The following is a 19,300-nucleotide window of genomic DNA, read 5'->3' on the forward strand; positions in this document are numbered from 1 at the left end:
GGACTTATTGAATGATGTGTTACATTTAATAATGGATGAATGTAGATGAACTTAATTTAATTTAGACTGCATGCACTTGTGACTATCAAGAAAATATTTTAAAAAGAAGTAACTGCATATAAATTTAGCTTCCGTTTTCGTACTTGGCAGCAGCAATCTGCAGAAATGAAAAACCTCATTAAATGTTCAAAAATTTAATTCGAATTTGTCTAATTTTACATTGTTTCAAAATGAAGCATTCATGCTTAACATTTATTAATGAATTTTTAACTTTTTTTAAGCTATTGATTATCAGATACCCCTATGTAGCCAGTTCAGTTTTAATTTCATGCATGCCAAAGCTCTTTCCAAATTTGAGATTATATTTTCAGTTTCTCTTCAGAAGGAAAACTAAACATAAAGGCTTCTGCAAATTTAGTTAAATAGGTAGCAATTGATACAAAATTACCATTGGATAAAATAATGCATTTGCCAAAATTTTGTTAACACTATGTTATTGATGCATCATATTAGTATCAATGACATATCATGGTTTTATTAGTAGTTATCATCAGTCGTACTTACTGATATACAACAATTTAGCTATTGCTTAACTTTGGTTTGTGAAATGTTTCATAGGAATGCTTTGCTTTCATTAAAGCAAGGAAATTTGAATTTAAAATTGTATGCGAATAGTGTTTGTTTGTAATACTAAATCATTCTTGAGTTAATAATTTTAACTTTACAGGTCAACAGCAGCAACCACGCTTTCCTGGCTTAACTCGGGGATTGGTGGCTATGCTGTTGTACTATGATGGTAGAAGAAACTTGGTCAATGCTTTACAACTTCTTGTGCAGGCACGAGAAGGTCGAACTTGGACATTGGGTATTACTTCTGAGTTAATGTCCATCATTATGAAATATACTAATCAACTTAAAGAAGGTGGAATTATAATGAAAGTTATAGGTATGTATATAAGGATATTTTGATCACCACAACTCGCATATCATGGTATTGATAAATTTATATACTTTCTTTTTAGAAGTCATTAAATGCAGCTGTGCTTTTTAAAAATTCTTAAATTATAATGTATTATTAGGAACCTTACAAATAGCGCTTTTAAAAGAAAAAAAAGTGTTAAGAAATTTGAAGATTACTTTATAGCAGTAGTCTTCAAACTCTTTCAACTTCTAGAATCCATAAAACTATAAATTTTTGCAATTCCATACCATCCTTAGAAAGCAAATGTTAAGAAAGCATTGAAAATATATTAATATTGTGAATACTTCATGTGGTGAGTGAAAAGAAAATTATTTTATTATATAAAACAAATTGTCTTTCTATTATTTTGCATAGCAGTAACAATAGAAATATATTATTTGATTAATTAATTTAGACATTTAGTATTGCAGTTCACATGTTAAAAAATTCTATCAAATTTTGATTCTGACCCGTACAGGAATTGTGTGTTACTCCAGAATGATATGTGACATAGTTTGAAAGCAACTGCTTATTTTTGCTGTAAGACAAATATTTATGTTTAATTGAAAGAAAAAAAAAAGATTAGTTACAAAATAATGAATAATTTAAATGATGACTGCAAAATTATGATGCGCCATCTTTCATAGTTATCTTCTAAGCTAAAAAAAGAATTAAGGTACCACGAAGTTAATTTTTTCAGTTTTTTTTAAAATAAATTTTGATACCCTAAAATTGTTTAATTAATGAAATTAATTTTTTCCTGGATGCTGATGCGTCTGCATTATTTTTGAAATTGTCTTTAAAAGGAAACTTGTACCTAAATAGTAATATACCATGTTTTAAAAATTAAAAGCAAAAAGAATGTTTTTTGTTGTTTCTAGCTGATCATCTTTCTGTTATTTACTGAGTGATCATTATTATTCCTAAAATGCAAATATCAAAATTACTGCAGTAGTCTTTTATGAATAAGATGAAGAAGTGTTTAATAGTAAATAGTTTAATAGATTAACTAATTAAAACTACCATTTTATGTTGCAAATTTTTTAGCTGTTTTTCATTTTATGTTTGCTTATGCAGTTAGTTCTTGAAATCATTATTTGCAGACCTTATTGAAAAGACTGACATAACTGACGAATTGGAATTGTTACATCGAAACCGTGCTTTGGGAGGGCCGAGATACAGAAAGCAAGTATGTATAGTTATCATATTGAATCTTGTGTAGAGATAATATTTGTAAATAGGTAAAAGAAATAAAAGATTAATGTTAGCAAATTTTTTAGCAGATTAACACTAATATATTAGTTTTGTTTCAGTATATTATACTATGTGGCAGGGCTCAGTGTACAATGCCATATTACATACTGTACATTGAAACGATACTGAGCATCATTTCTGTAATACAAAAAGCACTCTTATGTTCTGTCTTGTTTCTTGGTTTAATAAGTGAAGTTTTGCTGTGAAAAATGAAGAAGATTGAAATCTGTCATTTGTCTTTAATGGATAATTAATATCAGGTAGCATTAAGTATTTTTTAAATATAGCAAAAATTTTTATCAAATGCATGCCTAGCTACCATTTACAGTCAGCAGGGTAATTAATCTGTGTATGCTGATTATGAAAGTTGTACTTGATTATTATAAGTAAACCTGCACTATCAATAACAGTGCGACTTGCTGAAATAAAATACTGTAGAACTTCAATGTTTATTGAATAGTAAGTCTACAGAGTATAATAGCAGAAATGTTGTATCTAGTTGTAATGAAAGTTTTCCACCAAAAAACGTTCTTAATATAGATCTTAATACGTGTCCTGTGCAGAATGGAAGATAGCACCAGCAAAATATAGCTGCAGATGTGAAAAAAGGCAGGAGTCCAAAGGAGCAATGTCGGGCCATATGCTGGGTGTGGCAAAAGATCCCATTCGAGTCCATACAGAGTGCAGCCAGTGAATGCAGACTCATGTGGTCTGGCATTATCTTGATGGAACATTACCTTTTTGTGCCGGAACTGAGTTCGACGTTTTTCTTTGATAGGAGCATCAACACGGACTAGCATCTTGCTGTCGAGGGTTTTAACTTTTTCCAGGTACTCTTTGTGGATAATACCATAGCAATCCCACCAGATACAAAGCATGATCTTTTTAATTAGTCAAATTGCATTTTGCGACTCTTCCGACGGCTTACTGGGAGCAGACTGTCTTGTTGAAGTAAATCCACTTCTCATCGCAAGTGACGATCCGGTCGAGAATTTTGTCCTTGCTTTGATGTTCGAGCAGATTAGTGCAGGCCTGAACATGTCAGTCCTTATCTGCTTGAATCAGCTCATGCGGCACCTAGCGATTGAATTTGTATGGGAAGTTCATGTGATGCATAATGCGACTAACAGACATAGCACTAATGTTTAACTCATTAGCAAGCTCTTGAGTGGTTGCATACTGATATTCTTCCCCACGTTCTTGTAGGCAGGCCTTATCAACATCAGTAGGCTCTGCTTCTTGAATGTCATAGTTCTTGTTTCTGAACTTTCGGCAGTAAACGTTTGTAATATCATATGATACAACATCAGTACCTAAAGCTGTACACATGATTTGGTGACATTCTGTAGCGGGCTTTGTGCAACAAAACCGGAGTGTAATCATGGTTCTAATCTCTTAACATGATAAGTTCATTCCAGACATCTGTTCTTAATGATAATGATCTTTTTTACGAATTTCACATTGCAGCGTCTTCTTTCAAATGCCAAAAATCGTTGACAAAATATGATTAAACATGACATTGCAAACTGTGCAAATGATATTTGCGATGGCAGGAAACTTTCGTTGAAACCAATATAGTGTTGAGAATGAAAAGTAAAATTTGAATCATGGGTTTAAATTTGATGGGTGTAGGGTGTTTTTTAAAATTTAGGAAGAAAAAGTCATTCTGAAAAATATGAAAACTGTTTATTGAATCACATGAAACTCTTACATGGACAGACACAACAACAAAAACATTATTTTGTGTTCCAAACTACAGAGTAACTGAGGTTTTGCAAGGAAAGCGAAGTGAAATTGGATGAAGAGTACTTAAAATGATTTAAATAAATATTTAACTTAGTCTTAAGTACTTTTTAGACAAGTTAATTATTTAACTGCCTCTGCTTCATGAAGACCAGTCAGATTTCTTATAATTAAATCTAAAATAATCCTTTTAAAGCAGAACTTAATTGATACCAAGAAAATGAGGCAATGCTGCAACTCTGCCAAAGAAATATAAGCGTGTAGTTATGAAGAAATAGGTGTTTTTTTTTTTTTTTATAATAAGAATTTGTTAGCATATTATAACTTACAGAAAGCCTTCAAGATAACTTGATTTTCTTTCAATTTTAGGTTACAGATTTGATAACAGAAATCAAACAAACTCTTGCTGAAATAATATTTGGCTGGGCATGTCAAGGCTTCTTTACCCGGGAAGAAGTATTACGCCTTCTTTCGTACCTATCCAAACAAGCTAGTATATCCAGTGATGGCAGTCTAGATGAAGCTACTCTGACTACTGCTGTTGCATTTTTGTACGTTATAGATGTCAGCATTTTGCAAACATGTGATGAGATGGATTGTAAGTATTTTCTTATAAAAGAGAAAAAGATCTAAGTAATTATGCTTTTTTTCGTTATTCTGTATGTGTAATCGTACTTACTGTTGTTGCTGATCCCCATATCCCAGCATATAGTTTCCAGAAAAGTATCAATGATGATTGTGGGTGGGAGAGAAAGTTCTTGTTGTTGGCCCAACTTTGGATGTCTAATTGGTGACAGTGTGCACTAGATCAGCTCCATCCCAGTTTTGCTTAAAAATACCATGAGGGATGGAATACAGGGGTGTTGTATTTCTTTTTTTCTGTTAACAACTTTCTGAAGGGACTTAGGAATTTAAATGGTGTTGTGGCAAAAAGATACTATATATTTGTATATGTCGATATTTTTTCAAGAGATCAAAACCAGGCCCAACAATATGGCATTCATCATATTGCCCATTTGGCTCATTAAACTTAATTATGAAAATTTGAGTTTGGGCATTTTAAAATTTCTAGGTATATTTAAACTTGTGAAATGATTATGAAAAATAAAATATTCAGGGTAAAGAAACTGATTTTGCTCTTTTATTACAATTATTTCTTGCAAAAGAAAATTAGTCACAAAACTGTTCAGATAAAAAATTAGATTAATGATAGCAAATTTAAGTAAACATTCCAACTTTTTATAAAAGATATAAAATTGTTATTGTGTTGAGGCAAATTTTAGCAGATTTTTGTCAATTTTTCCCCTTACAGTGCTTTATTAATAACTCTGTAACGAAAGTTCTAAATCAAAGTCGAATCACTCATAATCAAAAAGACGTGATGCATGGCCTGGAGGGTTTTCCATAAATATTAATTAAGCTTAATATTTACATATATACAATGTAGGCTAAAATGCCTGAATCGAATATTTAAGGCTCAAAAGGCAAGAACTGAATAGTTCCAGCTAAAATCTCAATCGAATTCTATTGCATAGTGCATCGAAATTCTACCTTCAAGAAGAAGAATTTTTTTTCAAGTCACGTGTTCAGAAGGGGAGAGGTTAATTAAGCCAGTAGATGGACTCCTAACGCCATCTCTTGGCGATATCAAAGAATATTCCTTAACACACTCCCCACCTGAACTCTGACAAGAGTTCATCTAACTCAGTTATACATACAATCAAGTACATAAATCACTATTCTATAAAAATATTAAAATATACTAATTAGTCAAACACTTCAATTCCAATATAGGTATCAAATAATAAATATTATAACTAATAAATGAACTAAATTTTAAAATATTTTCCACTTAACTGAACAAACTTAACTAACAATATTCAATTTAATCATTAATAATCATTAATAGACAAAAAAAAAAAAAAAAAAAAAAAAAAAAAAAGGAAAAGAAAAACATAACTAAATCGTTAAAGTTCAAAATATCTAAAGTTCAAGAGGATATAGATGTTGAACAGTATGTTTTAAAATCCCATTACCAGTTTTTATCATCGGACTTTACCATCACATCCAGGAATAATTTTTATGATTCTACCAAGTTTCCATAAGAGTTTGTTTTTATTATCTCCTTCGACTAAAACAACATCTCTTACTTTTAGTTCTGGTTGAAGTTGCGGATTCTTCAAGAAATAGGCAGTTCTAAGATCTAATAAATATTGTTGCTTCCATTTCCACCACAACTGTTTTAACAGCAATTCTTGGTAACGCTTTCTTTTTAACAGCGTTTCTCTTGTCGTTTCGCTACCGATGATTCTACCAAAGGTCAAAGGATACTTCAAATCAGTTTGCCCAATGTTTAAGAAGTGCATTGGAGTCAACGGTTACGGCTCGTCATTGTCGTTGTAAACGTAACTTAGAGGTCGTGAATTAAGAACTGACTCCACTTCGACAAGTAGTGTAGACATTTCTTCGAAAGTCAATGCTTTTCCTACGATTTTTCTTAAACATTCTTTAACAGATCTAACAAGTCTCTCATAAAACCCTCCCCACCATGGGGCTTGTTCGATTATAAATTTCCAATGGATTCTTTCTTTAGCAATGAAATTCTTGAATTTGTCATCTTTTAAAACTTTTGAAAAATTCTCAAGTTCTTTCTTTGTCCTCTTAAAGGTTTTGGCGTTGTCAGAGTAGATGATTACGCAGTTTCCTCTTCTCCTCAAAAATCTGCGAAATGCAAGTAAAAAGGATTCTGTTGACATATCTGATACAAGTTCTAAGTGTACAGCTCGGGTTACTGCACAAACGAACAAAACAATATAGGATTTTCGAATGTCTTTAGAACTAACTCTTTACGTAAACTGGTCCGGCGAAATCAATTCCACAGACTGCAAATGGAGGCGATTCTTGGATTCTATCCTTTGGTAAGGGTGCTGTCATCTGGTCTACTGGTTTAGCTAAATATTTTTGGCAAATTATACAACCTTTTAATGCTTTTTTGACTAACTGTCGTCCTTTAGGAATCCAGAAGCGTGATCTGACTTTAGCTAAAGTCGCAGCAATTCCTCCATGCATTACCTTCTCATGTTCTTTGCATACAATCAGAATCGTTAGTCGAGAATTTTTAGGTAAGATTATTGGATGTTTATTATCTAGTGAGAAGTCAGAAAATTCCAGTCTTCCTCTCAACTTCATGATTTCCTTTTCATTAATGTAAGGAAGAAAATTGTACAAAGGAGAATTTTTTCCAACTGAATTACCTTCTTTGAGGGCTTTATATTCTTCGGCAAAAAACTTCTTTTGCTCTGATCTTATCCAGAAATTTTCTGCTTCTTGTAACTCTTCAGCTGTGAGAGTTCCTTGAATGTCGCTAGTTTTTCTTAATTTTCTAATGAAACGTGTTGTGCAAGCAGTGACTCTCAACACCTTCTCTAATTTGCTATATTTTGATATGTCGAAAAGATCATCTGCACTTTTTTCGATTGCACATTCAAGTTGATGTATATCACCGGATCTCTTTCGGTATTCCAGCTTGTTTTCATCTATTGTTTCTTTAATATCTAATCTTGGCCAAAGTTCGTGAGGAAGTTGAAGCCATAGGGGACCTTGCGTCCAAATGGTCTCATTTATTAACTTGGAAATCTTCGTTCCCCGAGATACGAGATCTGCAGGGTTGTCGACACCTGGGCAATAATGCCAATCTTGAGGTGAACTCAATTTTTGTATTTCTTCGATACGATTTCTGACAAAGGGTTTGAAGGCTTCAGGTTGTTTCTGGATCCAAAAATAAGTAATTGTTGAGTCTGTCCAAAAATAGCATGGAATTCTCAATTTCAGTGCTTTCAGAATATTGTTGACTAACTTAACTGATAACAATGCCCCCATTAATTCTAACCTCGGTAAAGTAAGGGATTTTAGCGGGGCTACCCTATTTTTAGAAGAGACAAAGGTCGTTTTGATTTCTTTATTTTCTGTCGTGAAACGTAAATATGCGACTGTACCATAGGCTTTGACACTTGCATCTGAAAAGCAATGTAGTTCGAGATTTTCGACATTAATGTTCGAGTGCATGAAAAGGTAACGAGAGACGGAGAATTCAGCCATTTGAGGTAGCTCTTCACACCACTTTCTCCATTCAGAGGACAAATCTTCAGGTAACGGTTCATCGCAATCTATTTGTGACAACCAAATCTTCTGTATTAAGCACTTTATTCTAACAGTGAAAGGTCCCAAAATTCCAATCGGATCGAATATCCGACCCAACACTTGTAGAAGAAATCGTTTTGTTTCTATTGGTTTAGATGTGAAAGACAATAAGTTCCGAACATCAAAATACAGTAAGTCCTTTGAATTATCCCATGCCATACCTAAGACTTTAAATGGGAAATTTTCTCTATTAAAATCTTCAGGATTTTCATCTGGAACGATACCCTTTTTTACCCACAATTCATGTAATTGTCTCGAGTTACTATGCCATTTGTGAAGCTGCATGCTTGCTTCCTTAAATATTTGGACCGATTCTAGACTCGTAGTTAATGCTTCATTGATCGTTGGTTGGCTTCCAATCACATCATCTACATATACGTTCTCATTCAAAATGTTAACCGTTGTAGGATAAAGTTTATTATATTTTTTCAGATGATGTTTAATGGTAGCGGCTAATAGAAATGGACTACTATTTATTCCGAATAAAACTCTAGTGAACTTATATATGTCAGGAGAAATGTTTCATCATTAGGGAAATCGGAAAACAGAAACCTGGTTGCGTCTCGATCTTTTTCATGTATGAGAATCTGTAAAAAGGCTTGTTTTATATCTGCGGTGAAGGCTATTAGATTATACCGAAATCTTAACAATATTTCGAATATTTCAGGGTATAAATTTGGCCCAAAATGTAGACAGTCATTTAAAGAAATGGATCCTGGGGCATGCGATGATGCATCATAAACAATACATAATTTACTTGTAGCTCGATCCTCGCGTATAACTTCCCTATGTGGCAAGTAAAACACGACATCCTCTTCATTTGAAATTTCTGAAACTGGTTCGATAATATTTTGTTTTAACTGATCTCTTAATATGTTCCTGTATTCGGAAAATAGATTAGGATCCTTTTTAAATCGTTTTCTAAGTCGATGAAATCTTTGTTCTGTGATTTCCCTATTATTATTTAGATTTGATGTGTCATGTTTCCAAGGCAATCTAATTTTATAGCGAGAATTTTCATATGTTATATTTGATTCGAAATATTTGACGACTTCATTTTCAGTTGAATCGAAGTTTTCCCTCTTATCAATAAGTCCTGAGTTTTCCAAGTCCCAAAATTTTGTTATTTGTTTGGAAATCAAATCTTCCCCTACAACTACATTGAAAGCTAAAGAGACATCATCATAACCTTTTCGTCCATGTAGGCACCAGCCGAAAATAGTTTCCACAGCAACAAGATTTTTGCTTAAGTATTTAACGTGTCCCATTACTATGTTGTAATAATAATCTGCACCAATTAGAATGGCAATGGGTTTTTTACAATCAGGAAAATCTGCGAGCATCAAATTTTTTAATTGTCTGTTTTGCTTAATTTCTTCTGATTTAGGAGGAGGAATATCTGTACCTGATATATGATCAGTTACTAATAATTCAACTTCTATTCTAGAATCGGGAGAACTTCTATGTTCTAAAGTTAATTTAACTACGTCATAATTTTTTTGGATGGGAGAAGTATTCCCAAAAGTGTAGACAGTCAATTTTTCTTTTCTTATGACTTCGAGGTTTAATCTGTCCGCTAACTCGCGAGCACAAAAACTTTTCATACTTCCACTATCCAAGAGAAGTCTGGTAAACACCTTTTCCTTAGCTGTTTTAACTTTTATCGTGCAAGTCTGTAAAAGAATTGTATTATTTGCATTATGTGAAACGGCCGAAACAATTTCTTCTTTCTGTTCCTTAGTTTGTGTATCATTTTTCGAAATTAATATACTATCCTTTTTATCACTTGGTGTATTTTTAACCATCGAACTGGATTTAAAACATATGGCTTCTGAATGTTTACCTTTGCAAATTTTACAAACTTTAGTTTGGCGTTGTCGGCACTGTGAGATTTTGTGTTTAGGGGCCAAACAAAGAAAACAACGCGCTTGTTTTTTCAAAATATCTCTCTTCTCATTAACTGTAAGGCATGAACAGGGCTCTGAGTCATGGTTTTGAAAACAAAAAATGCAGTTTCCATTTGATGACGCGGCTGCCATAAATTCATGTATAGTGACAGTTTGTTTATGTTTCGGCGTCGGTGGATATCTGTTAATACCTTTCATTTCCGGGTTTGACTTGCGTGGAAAGGATAACGAATTAATCTTTTCTCGCGATTCTATTTCTAATCGGAGAAAGTCTAGAAATTTGTTTAAATCATAGGTTGAAGGATTTTCAGTATTTGTATGATGAAATTCTATTATATTAAGTTATATCATTCGGGACAATTTTCATCAAAATTGGAATAAACATGTTGGAATATGTTTTTGGTTTCACACCAAATGCTAAAAGGCTTCTGACTTGAACGTTAATTGTATCATAAAGTTTTCGCAATTTTGCCACTTCACTTGAACTTTGAACGGGATTTAAATTTAAGAGATTAGAAATGTGTGTATTGATAATAAGGTCACTTTGACCGAATCTATTTTTAAGAATGTCTATAGCAGAGTCATAATTAGCCTCTGAGATTGAGAGACCTTCTATGGCTGATGCTGTGTTTCCTCATAAATAAGTTCTCAAATAATTAAATTTTTCTATCTTCGAAAGTGTAACATTGTCATGAATAGTGACCTTGAATGAATTCCAAAAATTCATCCAATCGTTATATTCTCCGGAAAATTTGTGAATTAAGAGTTTGGGCAATTTCACATTGCCTTCAATCTGTCTTTTGGTTTCAACTTCTGTAGATGAATTATTTAAATTCGTGTTGATATTTTGAGTATTGTATTTCCTTAAATAACGGTTGATTTTAGACTTCGCTATTATTATTTTATCGTTATATTCCATAGAAGTGTTAATATCTGAATCTAATTTTGATTCATCTTCAATCAAATTTTATATTTTTTCATTTAAATCGTCTAGTTCCGTTTCTTTACTATTTAACAATTCCAAACAATTTTCTAACTCTTCTTGATTTTCTTCTTTTAAATACTCATCTACATTTTTAATAATTTGAGTTACAGAAGCACGTATATGTGCTTGATTCTTAATTAGTGTCTTCTGTTCCATATTAATAAATTATCAAAGGAGACTTACTGTGAGAAGCTAATCCAAAGGGCGAATTAATCAAATTAATCAGATTCTTTTCTGGAGCCGATGCACAATTATGTAACGAAAGTTCTAGATCAAAGTCAAATCATTCATAATCCAAAAGACGAGATGCATGGCCTGGAGGGTTTTCCATAAATTTTAATTAAGCTTAATATTTACATATATACAATGTAGGCTAAAATGCCTGAATCGAATATTTAAGGCTCAAAAGGCAAGAACTGAATAGTTCCAGCTAAAATCTCAATCAAATTCTATTGCGTAGTGCATCGAAATTCTATCTTCAAGAAGAAGAATATTTTTTTCAAGTCACGTGTTCAGAAGGGGAAAGGTTAAGTAAGCAAATAGATGGACTCCTAACGCCATCTCTTGGCGATATCAAAGAATATTCCTTAACAACTCTAAATTCGCTTTTGATAAAATATTTCAGATGTATAGTAAAGTCAGTGATAGAAATAACATTAAACTTATTACAAATTTTTGATTTTTATTCAAATAGTGAATACTGACAATTAAGAGAAAGTTATTGCAAAAAGTACATATTGAAGGAAAATATGTTTATATTCCTGCTGAAATTGAGATGGTTGAAACAGGTCTACAAAAACAGTTACTTACTGATTCAAAGAGCATATTGTTGTATAACAAATATAAACAGTATGCCTGTATGGATCTTCAATTGGTACAATATAATACAATGCAAATAAATTCTTACTATAAAATAAAAAGATTACCATGTCAACATCAAATATAATTTTTTATTCATCAGCTCAGTAGTCAAAAATCTCATCTTCTATATTTTTAATAAACAAATCGAATTCTAAAAATAAAAACTGTTGCCAAAAACGATAATGCAATAATTTACAGAGTAAACATTTATAATTATTAAAGTATTATGAGTATTAAAATATTGTGAGTTACTTTTAGACTAATTATTTATATTTTATGCCGTTACATTCACTCCCCTTCCAATAATGAACGTTACGTTAGAAAGATTGGAAGAAGTAATAGTGCATCATCAAAATAATAACAAAATTCATGTATAAATAAAATATCAGTTTTTGAATCGCAATGGTGCCTTAAGAATTCTACCAGTTCGAGATTGTGTTAAAGCTGATTTGATTTTAAGTTGAGCCACAGTTAATTTGGTTTGAATTTCAATCGGCGTAGGTGCATTGTTTACACAATTTGGAGTTGTAGGTTTCTCTTGTTCAATATTTCTCAATCCATATTTCAAGGGTTTGTTGTGGTAGAATATATGCTGGCTTCAATCTGTCTATCGATACATTTACTTTTTTATTCTTTATCCTGAAAGTAAAATATTTGGGTGAACGATTGATAACCAAATACGGACCTTCATATGGGGGTTCGAGTTGCTTCCGAACTCTGTCAATGTGAAGAAAAACATGGGATGTTGATTCTAAATCTTTGTGTACAAATAATTTAGGGATACCTTTCTGTTGTATTTCCTTCGGCCGAATCAATTCCATATGCTTTTGTAACTTATGTATAAAAGTTCCAGGTGGTGTATGACTTATTGTTTCCTCAAAGAATTCTCCAGGAAGTTTAATATTCTCTAAATATACCATTTCCGCGATAGTATAGTTAGCATCGTTGTGGATTGCTGTTCGTAGGCCTAAAAGAACCGTAGGTAATGTTTCACTCCAAATTTTATTATTATGGTCTTTTAAAGCAGCCTTTATTGATCTATGGAGTCGTTCTACCTTGCCGTTGCATTGCGGGTGATAGGCTGTAGTGTGTGAAAGCTTAATGCCGCAGATTCTTGACAGGGTTTGAAATACTTCAGATGAAAATTGAGTTCCTCGATCAGTTATTAGATGCAAAGGTATTCCAAATCTTGCTATCCAATTGCTATAGAAAGCGTTCGCTACAGTTTCTGCTGAGATGTTTTCGAGCGGAATAGCTTCCATCCAATTTGTGTATCTATCTATACATGTTAGACAGTAGGTGTTACCATTTGATGGTGGTAATTGACCAACAAGATCAATGTGTATTTCTCGAAATCTTTATGATGGCTTTTGATATTCGCCGATTGTTGATCCGTATGTCGGAATATTTTAGATTTTTGACATGGAATACAAGATTTCGCCCAATGCTGAACATTGTTTTTGATATTTAACCAAATAAATTTTAGAGAGATTAATTTTACTGTTGATTTGATTCCAGGATGAGATAATCTGTTAAACTGATGAAATATTTTCATATGATAACTCTTGGGTATATAAGGTCTAACATGCTGTGTTGAAGTATCACACCATAATCTTTTTCCAGATGGAAGGGAAAACTGTTTAAAAGTCAAATTTGTAGATTTCCACAATGCTTTAAATTCGTCATCTCGCTCTTGTTCTTCGGCAGTTTCGTCAAAATTTATTAAGGCGATTTCTTCTATTCTGGATAATGTATCCGCTACTACGTTATTCTCTCCTGTAATATACCTGGAACCATGTGAAGAGGACTGGCCCATTGTGATTTAGAGGGACGAATAATATAATTTTCTAACATATATTGGAATTCCTGTTTTGCTATTTGTAATCTTTTGAGATCCAGTTGTCTAGCTCTGGTATAAACAGGTTGTCCTCTAGTTGTAATATAATGCTCAACACCATGCTTAAATGTTGATACTGATAAATTCGGTTTTGTTAAATCTGGGTATTGTTGTAACAAATTAGCATTACTGATGATCATACTAATAGCATGATCATACTAATGATCATACTAATAGCATGATACTAATGATCATACTAATAGCATGATCAGATTACTTCGAACAGATAGGTTAGTTATTCCATCAATTAATGTCTTATTGTGAATGTCAACTAAAAGTTTAAATTTATTTAGAAAATCAGCTCCTATAATAGTTTTATCAACTTTAGCTAATATAAACGGAAATTGAAATTCTCTTCTAAGTCCTAAATTTAAAGTTAAAATTTTAATTCCGTAAGTAGGAATTTCCATTCCATTAACTGCATGTAATTTAAAATCATCTACTTTTGTAGTACGTTTAGTTGCAGGAATGAGACTAACATCAGCATCTGAATCTACTAAGAACTGCAGTCCTGTGTTTTTGTCTTTCACAAATAAACGAAATTTGCGGCTGTTACGAGACTCTACCTGAATTTTGTTCATTCAGTCGGTACTCCATTAAAAGAAACTTATATTCAAGTAATACAGGCAATCCAGCCAATTAATTCACTTAAAACAGGCAATCCACCTTAATGCAAAGTCATGGTGCATTTTTACTTCATTTATTATAAACAGTAAAGATACAATATAATAGTAAAGATACAATGTTGCCAAACCGTAAAAACTTAATCTTTTAAGAAATTGCATTTATACAATCGTTGAGTTGCTCACGACATCTCCTCCCACCTTTTGATTTATGGTGGGCAGAACATAAATCAAAATACAATATACTTAATAACGAGACTAAACAATACTTAGTATAATCATAAAAGGAAAAAAACTAATTAAAACATGAAGGTTTTACAATAGTTCTACCACATCTAGTTTTAATTATCTTATCAGGAGGTTTAAAGTGAATTTCTTTACTAGCAGGAATTTTAAATTGGTTTTGTTTAGATAAAAACAAGTTCTCGTTATCCATCACTTCCAAAGGATACAGTTGTTGCACAGGACAGATCAATTCACCTGCAGCTGTTTTCCTTTTTGCCACTCTAACGCAATTATCTTGACTCTGGAATAGTTCAATAACTCAACCCAATGGCCAGTCCAATGTTTTTTTTTTTGGCACTTCCCACAAGTACCACATCTCCTAAATATGTTTGTCTTCGAGTAGCTTTATTATCTCTGGACTGAATTAGGAGACTCAAATATTCATCTCTATATCTTTTTCTGAGATCTTGTCCTAATTTCTGCTGATATCTATATCTCTTATTGATATTCACTTCATCTATATGGTCTAAGTCCGGAACTCCCACCGTTCTTATATCCTGAATGAACATAGAGGGTGTTAAAGGCATTAAATCTTCTGGATCTTCAGACAAATAATTTAATGGTCTTGCATTGATTACAGCTTCTGTATCGCAGAGAATGGTACGCAGCTCCTCATATCTCAAGCAGGCTCTTCCTAATATTCTTCTCAAATTTTTCTTAACCATCTGAATAATATGCTCCCATATGTTATTTATATCTATCTAAAATGGTACATTACTACATGATTTATAAGAATAAATTAGAGAGCTCTGTGAATGAAATTCCTTCCAATTAAAAAATGTAGGAATAAAGAAAATGCAGGAATTGCAAATGCAGAAATGAAAAAGGGATTATATTTTTTTGCACAGAATCCAGATGACATATTTTTCAACATTTTAGAAATTTCAATATTAATTTTAGGGGCCTAAAATATTAGGCTCCTAAAAGCAGAATATAGTTTTTAAATGTTCAGACAATCTTCCTATGAGAATTCCTTTGAGAAGTACACATCTGAACCAAAATTAAAAAACATGTACAAGAACAGAGCTGAGGACTTCTGTTTGCAGAAAGTCTGTCACATAACATATGAAAAGTTTCTTATTGATCAGACATTTTTTTTTTTTTTTTTGATTTTTGATCAGACAGATATTTTATTGTTATACAGAGAAAGCATTCACTCCCTTTCTACTAGAGATAATTCAATTTGGACAATGGCAAAAAGGCTAAGCAAGCCTGAGCATATTGGTCCCATTCTTGGCACTAGTATGGTTTACGCTAAAAATACACGGCAGATATTTTCTAATTACCTGCATCCCAATATCAATTCAGTTCTGCTTTTGGTGGAATTTACCATTTGTGACATATTTTTCAAAAACTACACTTCACAACATGCATGCATGACAAATAAACAAGCAATAATATATATTTATATAAAAATTTTACTAAATGATCATAAAATGTTCCAACGCTAAAAGAAAGTTTTAACATCCAAGTAAATGACATAATAAAAAAAAGCAAGTTGAACAGCGAGCACATGAATGAAATGTCATACACCTGTAAAAATATACCATAGGTAACTGACAAAGCATTTCGTAGCAAACATATGACTATAAAATTTCCAATAATACCATGTAATGATGGTGAATTCAATTTAGATTGCAAGAACATGCTCATACTTTTGAAAAGATTCAATTATTTCAGCAATTCCTTGTGAATTGGAATTTACCCTTTCAATATTTCCCAACAATTTAGTGTGAATGGAGGAATAAATTGTTATAAAAGAATTGAACAATTATTAGCATCCCCTCATACACACACACAAACACATACAAAAAAAAAAAAACCTTTCTTTGTAAAAAAATCATCCTGGCAATGATTCTCCTTTGACACAGATGTAGTTGTATCAATAATTTATGACCTTCAATAAAAAAAATACGCATATTTTACTTCGGAATTAACTTACTACGAAATCATAAACGCGAGCTAGTCGATATAAAGAATAAATTATTTCTCACCTTTCGAAAACATCCGCTTGTTCGGAATCTTCCACATCTCGGGAATTTAATTTCATATTTTTTTCTTGAGCTCGACGTTTTCGCTGAATTCTGGATTTTTTCTGTCGTCCTTGATATTTTCGCATATTTTTTTGCTAACTGACCACAGTACAAATAAATGTAAACAAAACGTGTGCGGAATAGCAATGCAATAGGGTTGCCGTAAACGTCATTCCGCTGACAGCTGACACTGTTTAGTGAAAACTGTGTATAAAGGAATATATGAAACGCTTCTAAATATTATTTAGAAAAAAATATGATTTATAACTGATATCAAAATCAATTACTTCGTGAATTTTTGCAGAAATAAGATTACAAAGCTAAATTTTAACTCATAGCGCCATCTATTGATGGCTTTCCAAACTACACATTAAAATTACGTATTTCAAACTAATTTTTTTGAATTATAATATTTAAGTAAATTTCATTTCAAACCTGATTCTAACATTATGATTCGAAAACTGACCTATTGCTTTATATTTCTGCCAAATTTCATGCAACATAGTTTCTTAATTAGCGATTCTGCGTGTAAACAAATTTTTAGTATTGTAATGCTGCTGTAGTAGACCACCTTAAGCGGCTAATCGCACCGGTGGTGCGAATAGCATCGGCCGGGATAAAGGGGATAAAACTTGCACTTACATGTTTTTAGTGTGTGATTATGGCAAAGCCTCGACGGCTATCTGCCTAAGGGGAAGAATGCCTTCGTGGAGGACTTTCTAAGAAAATTGGCTCGTATACACGTTGTTACGAGACTCTACCTGAATTTTGTTCATTCAGTCGGTATTCTATTAAAAAAAATATAAAGAGAGATTTATAATTAAGTAATACCACCCAATTAATTCAATATAAAACAGGCAATCCACCTTAATGCAAAAGCATGGTGAATTTTTTTTATTCTAAAACATAAAAGTTAACGATACAATGTTGCCAAACCGTAAAATTTAACCTTTAAAGAAATTACATTTATACAGCCGTCGAGTTGCTCGCGACATGCATATTCACAAAGCCTACAGACCATTTCTACTACTGTCTGCTCTCATTGGATGAAACATCTGCTTGTCGGTCATATTTGGAATGGCGAGTTATTGCCTTGTAGGCGTGGTAATTAATGCCAAACAAACCTTGTAGGCTTTCAACTACAGCGAGGAGAAACAGCTATTATTTCATTCGATAATATTTTATTTTATAAATGAAAGTTAAGAGGAATTGTGTGGAATATATTTTAAATAACCTACTGATCTTATTAATAGTTTATTTGTATTTGAATTTAAACTGTTAAAAATTAAAGGGAAGCTACCCGTATTATCGATAATTGTTTTGCAAGAAAAAGTGTTTACAATCAATAAAATCAATCAATTCAATAAACATTTAAGGGCGTCAAATACCTATTCTTTTAACCTAAATTATGAGTAAGTATAACTAAAATTATATTTATGCTATCATGCACTGTTTCTATTGAAACGCTTTTCGGGATCTTGGATCATAATCTTGCTACTGGTACGTACTACAAACAGTACAAACCAATAGATAAAAATAAGAAAAATTAGCATTAACAAAAATAGAGAAAATGAAGGTGTTAAATTCTTAACACCGCATCCGAAGCCAAAAAGACCAATAATGACAAAATCATTCAATAAAGTGAGGATAAAAACAAATCTGTCCAGGGCTGAGTTCGTAAAAGTTCACGAGCGGGGATAAAACCGGAGATCTAGAAGTCCAAGATATTTTTTCATTCTCGTTACCGTTGAGCTGCGGTTTCGCCGTTGGCTTTCGCATACTTTTTGGTACACGAGGCTGATATACAAATATTATAGGCGATGAAGCAAAAGTCGCTAAGTACAAGATTCTGTAACCCTACGTTTCCTGTTTTAACCAATCGGAGCAAACAGTAGCAGAAACTGTCTGTAGACTTTGTGAATATGCTTGCGACATCTCCTCCCACCTTTTGATTTATGGTGGCGGAACATAATCAAAATGCAATATACTTAATATCGAGGCTAACCAATACTTAGTACAATCAAAAAAGGGAAAAACTAATTAAAACGCGAAGGTTTTACAATAGTTCTACCACATCTAGTTTAAATTATCTTATCAGGAGGTTTAAAGTTAATTTCTTTACTCGCAGGAATGTTAAATTGGTTTTGCTCGACTCTGGAATATTTCAATAACTCGACCCAATGGCCAGTCCAATCCTTTTTTTGTTGTCACTTCCCATAAGTACCACATCTCCTAAATATATTTGTCTTCGAGTAGCTTTATTATCTCGAGACTAAATTAGGAGACTCAAATATTCGTCTCTAAATCTTTCTCTGAGATCTTGTCCTAATTTCTGTTGATATCTATATCTCTTAGTGATATTGACTTCATCTATATGGTTCATGTCCGGAACTCCCACTGTTCTTATGTCCTGAATGAACATTGAGGGTGTTAAAGGCATTAAATCTTCAGGATCTTCAGACAAATAATTTAACGGTCTTGCGTTTATTATAGCTTCCGTATCGCAGAGAATGGTACACAGCTCCTCATATCTCAAGCAGGCTCTTCCTAA

General features: G+C 32.5%; 1 protein-coding gene across 2 annotated transcripts in view; it reads left to right on the forward strand.

Moving 5' to 3' along the window:
* Nup205 (nuclear pore complex protein Nup205) overlaps positions 1-19,300 on the forward strand; it is a 205,957-nt gene that overhangs the window by 54,630 nt on the left and 132,027 nt on the right. For both annotated transcript variants that reach the window (XM_085813835.1, XM_085813834.1), the window contains exons 4-6: positions 728-946; positions 2,065-2,150; positions 4,328-4,556. In XM_085813835.1, the coding sequence (XP_085669961.1) occupies positions 728-946; positions 2,065-2,150; positions 4,328-4,556 (534 nt within the window). The remainder of the gene's footprint in view (positions 1-727; positions 947-2,064; positions 2,151-4,327; positions 4,557-19,300) is intronic.

Source organism: Stegodyphus dumicola, chromosome 3, assembly GCF_044657685.1.
Source record: "Stegodyphus dumicola isolate Sdum_Otavi_A_Nest chromosome 3, ASM4465768v1".
NCBI classification, from domain to species: Eukaryota; Metazoa; Arthropoda; class Arachnida; order Araneae; family Eresidae; genus Stegodyphus; species Stegodyphus dumicola.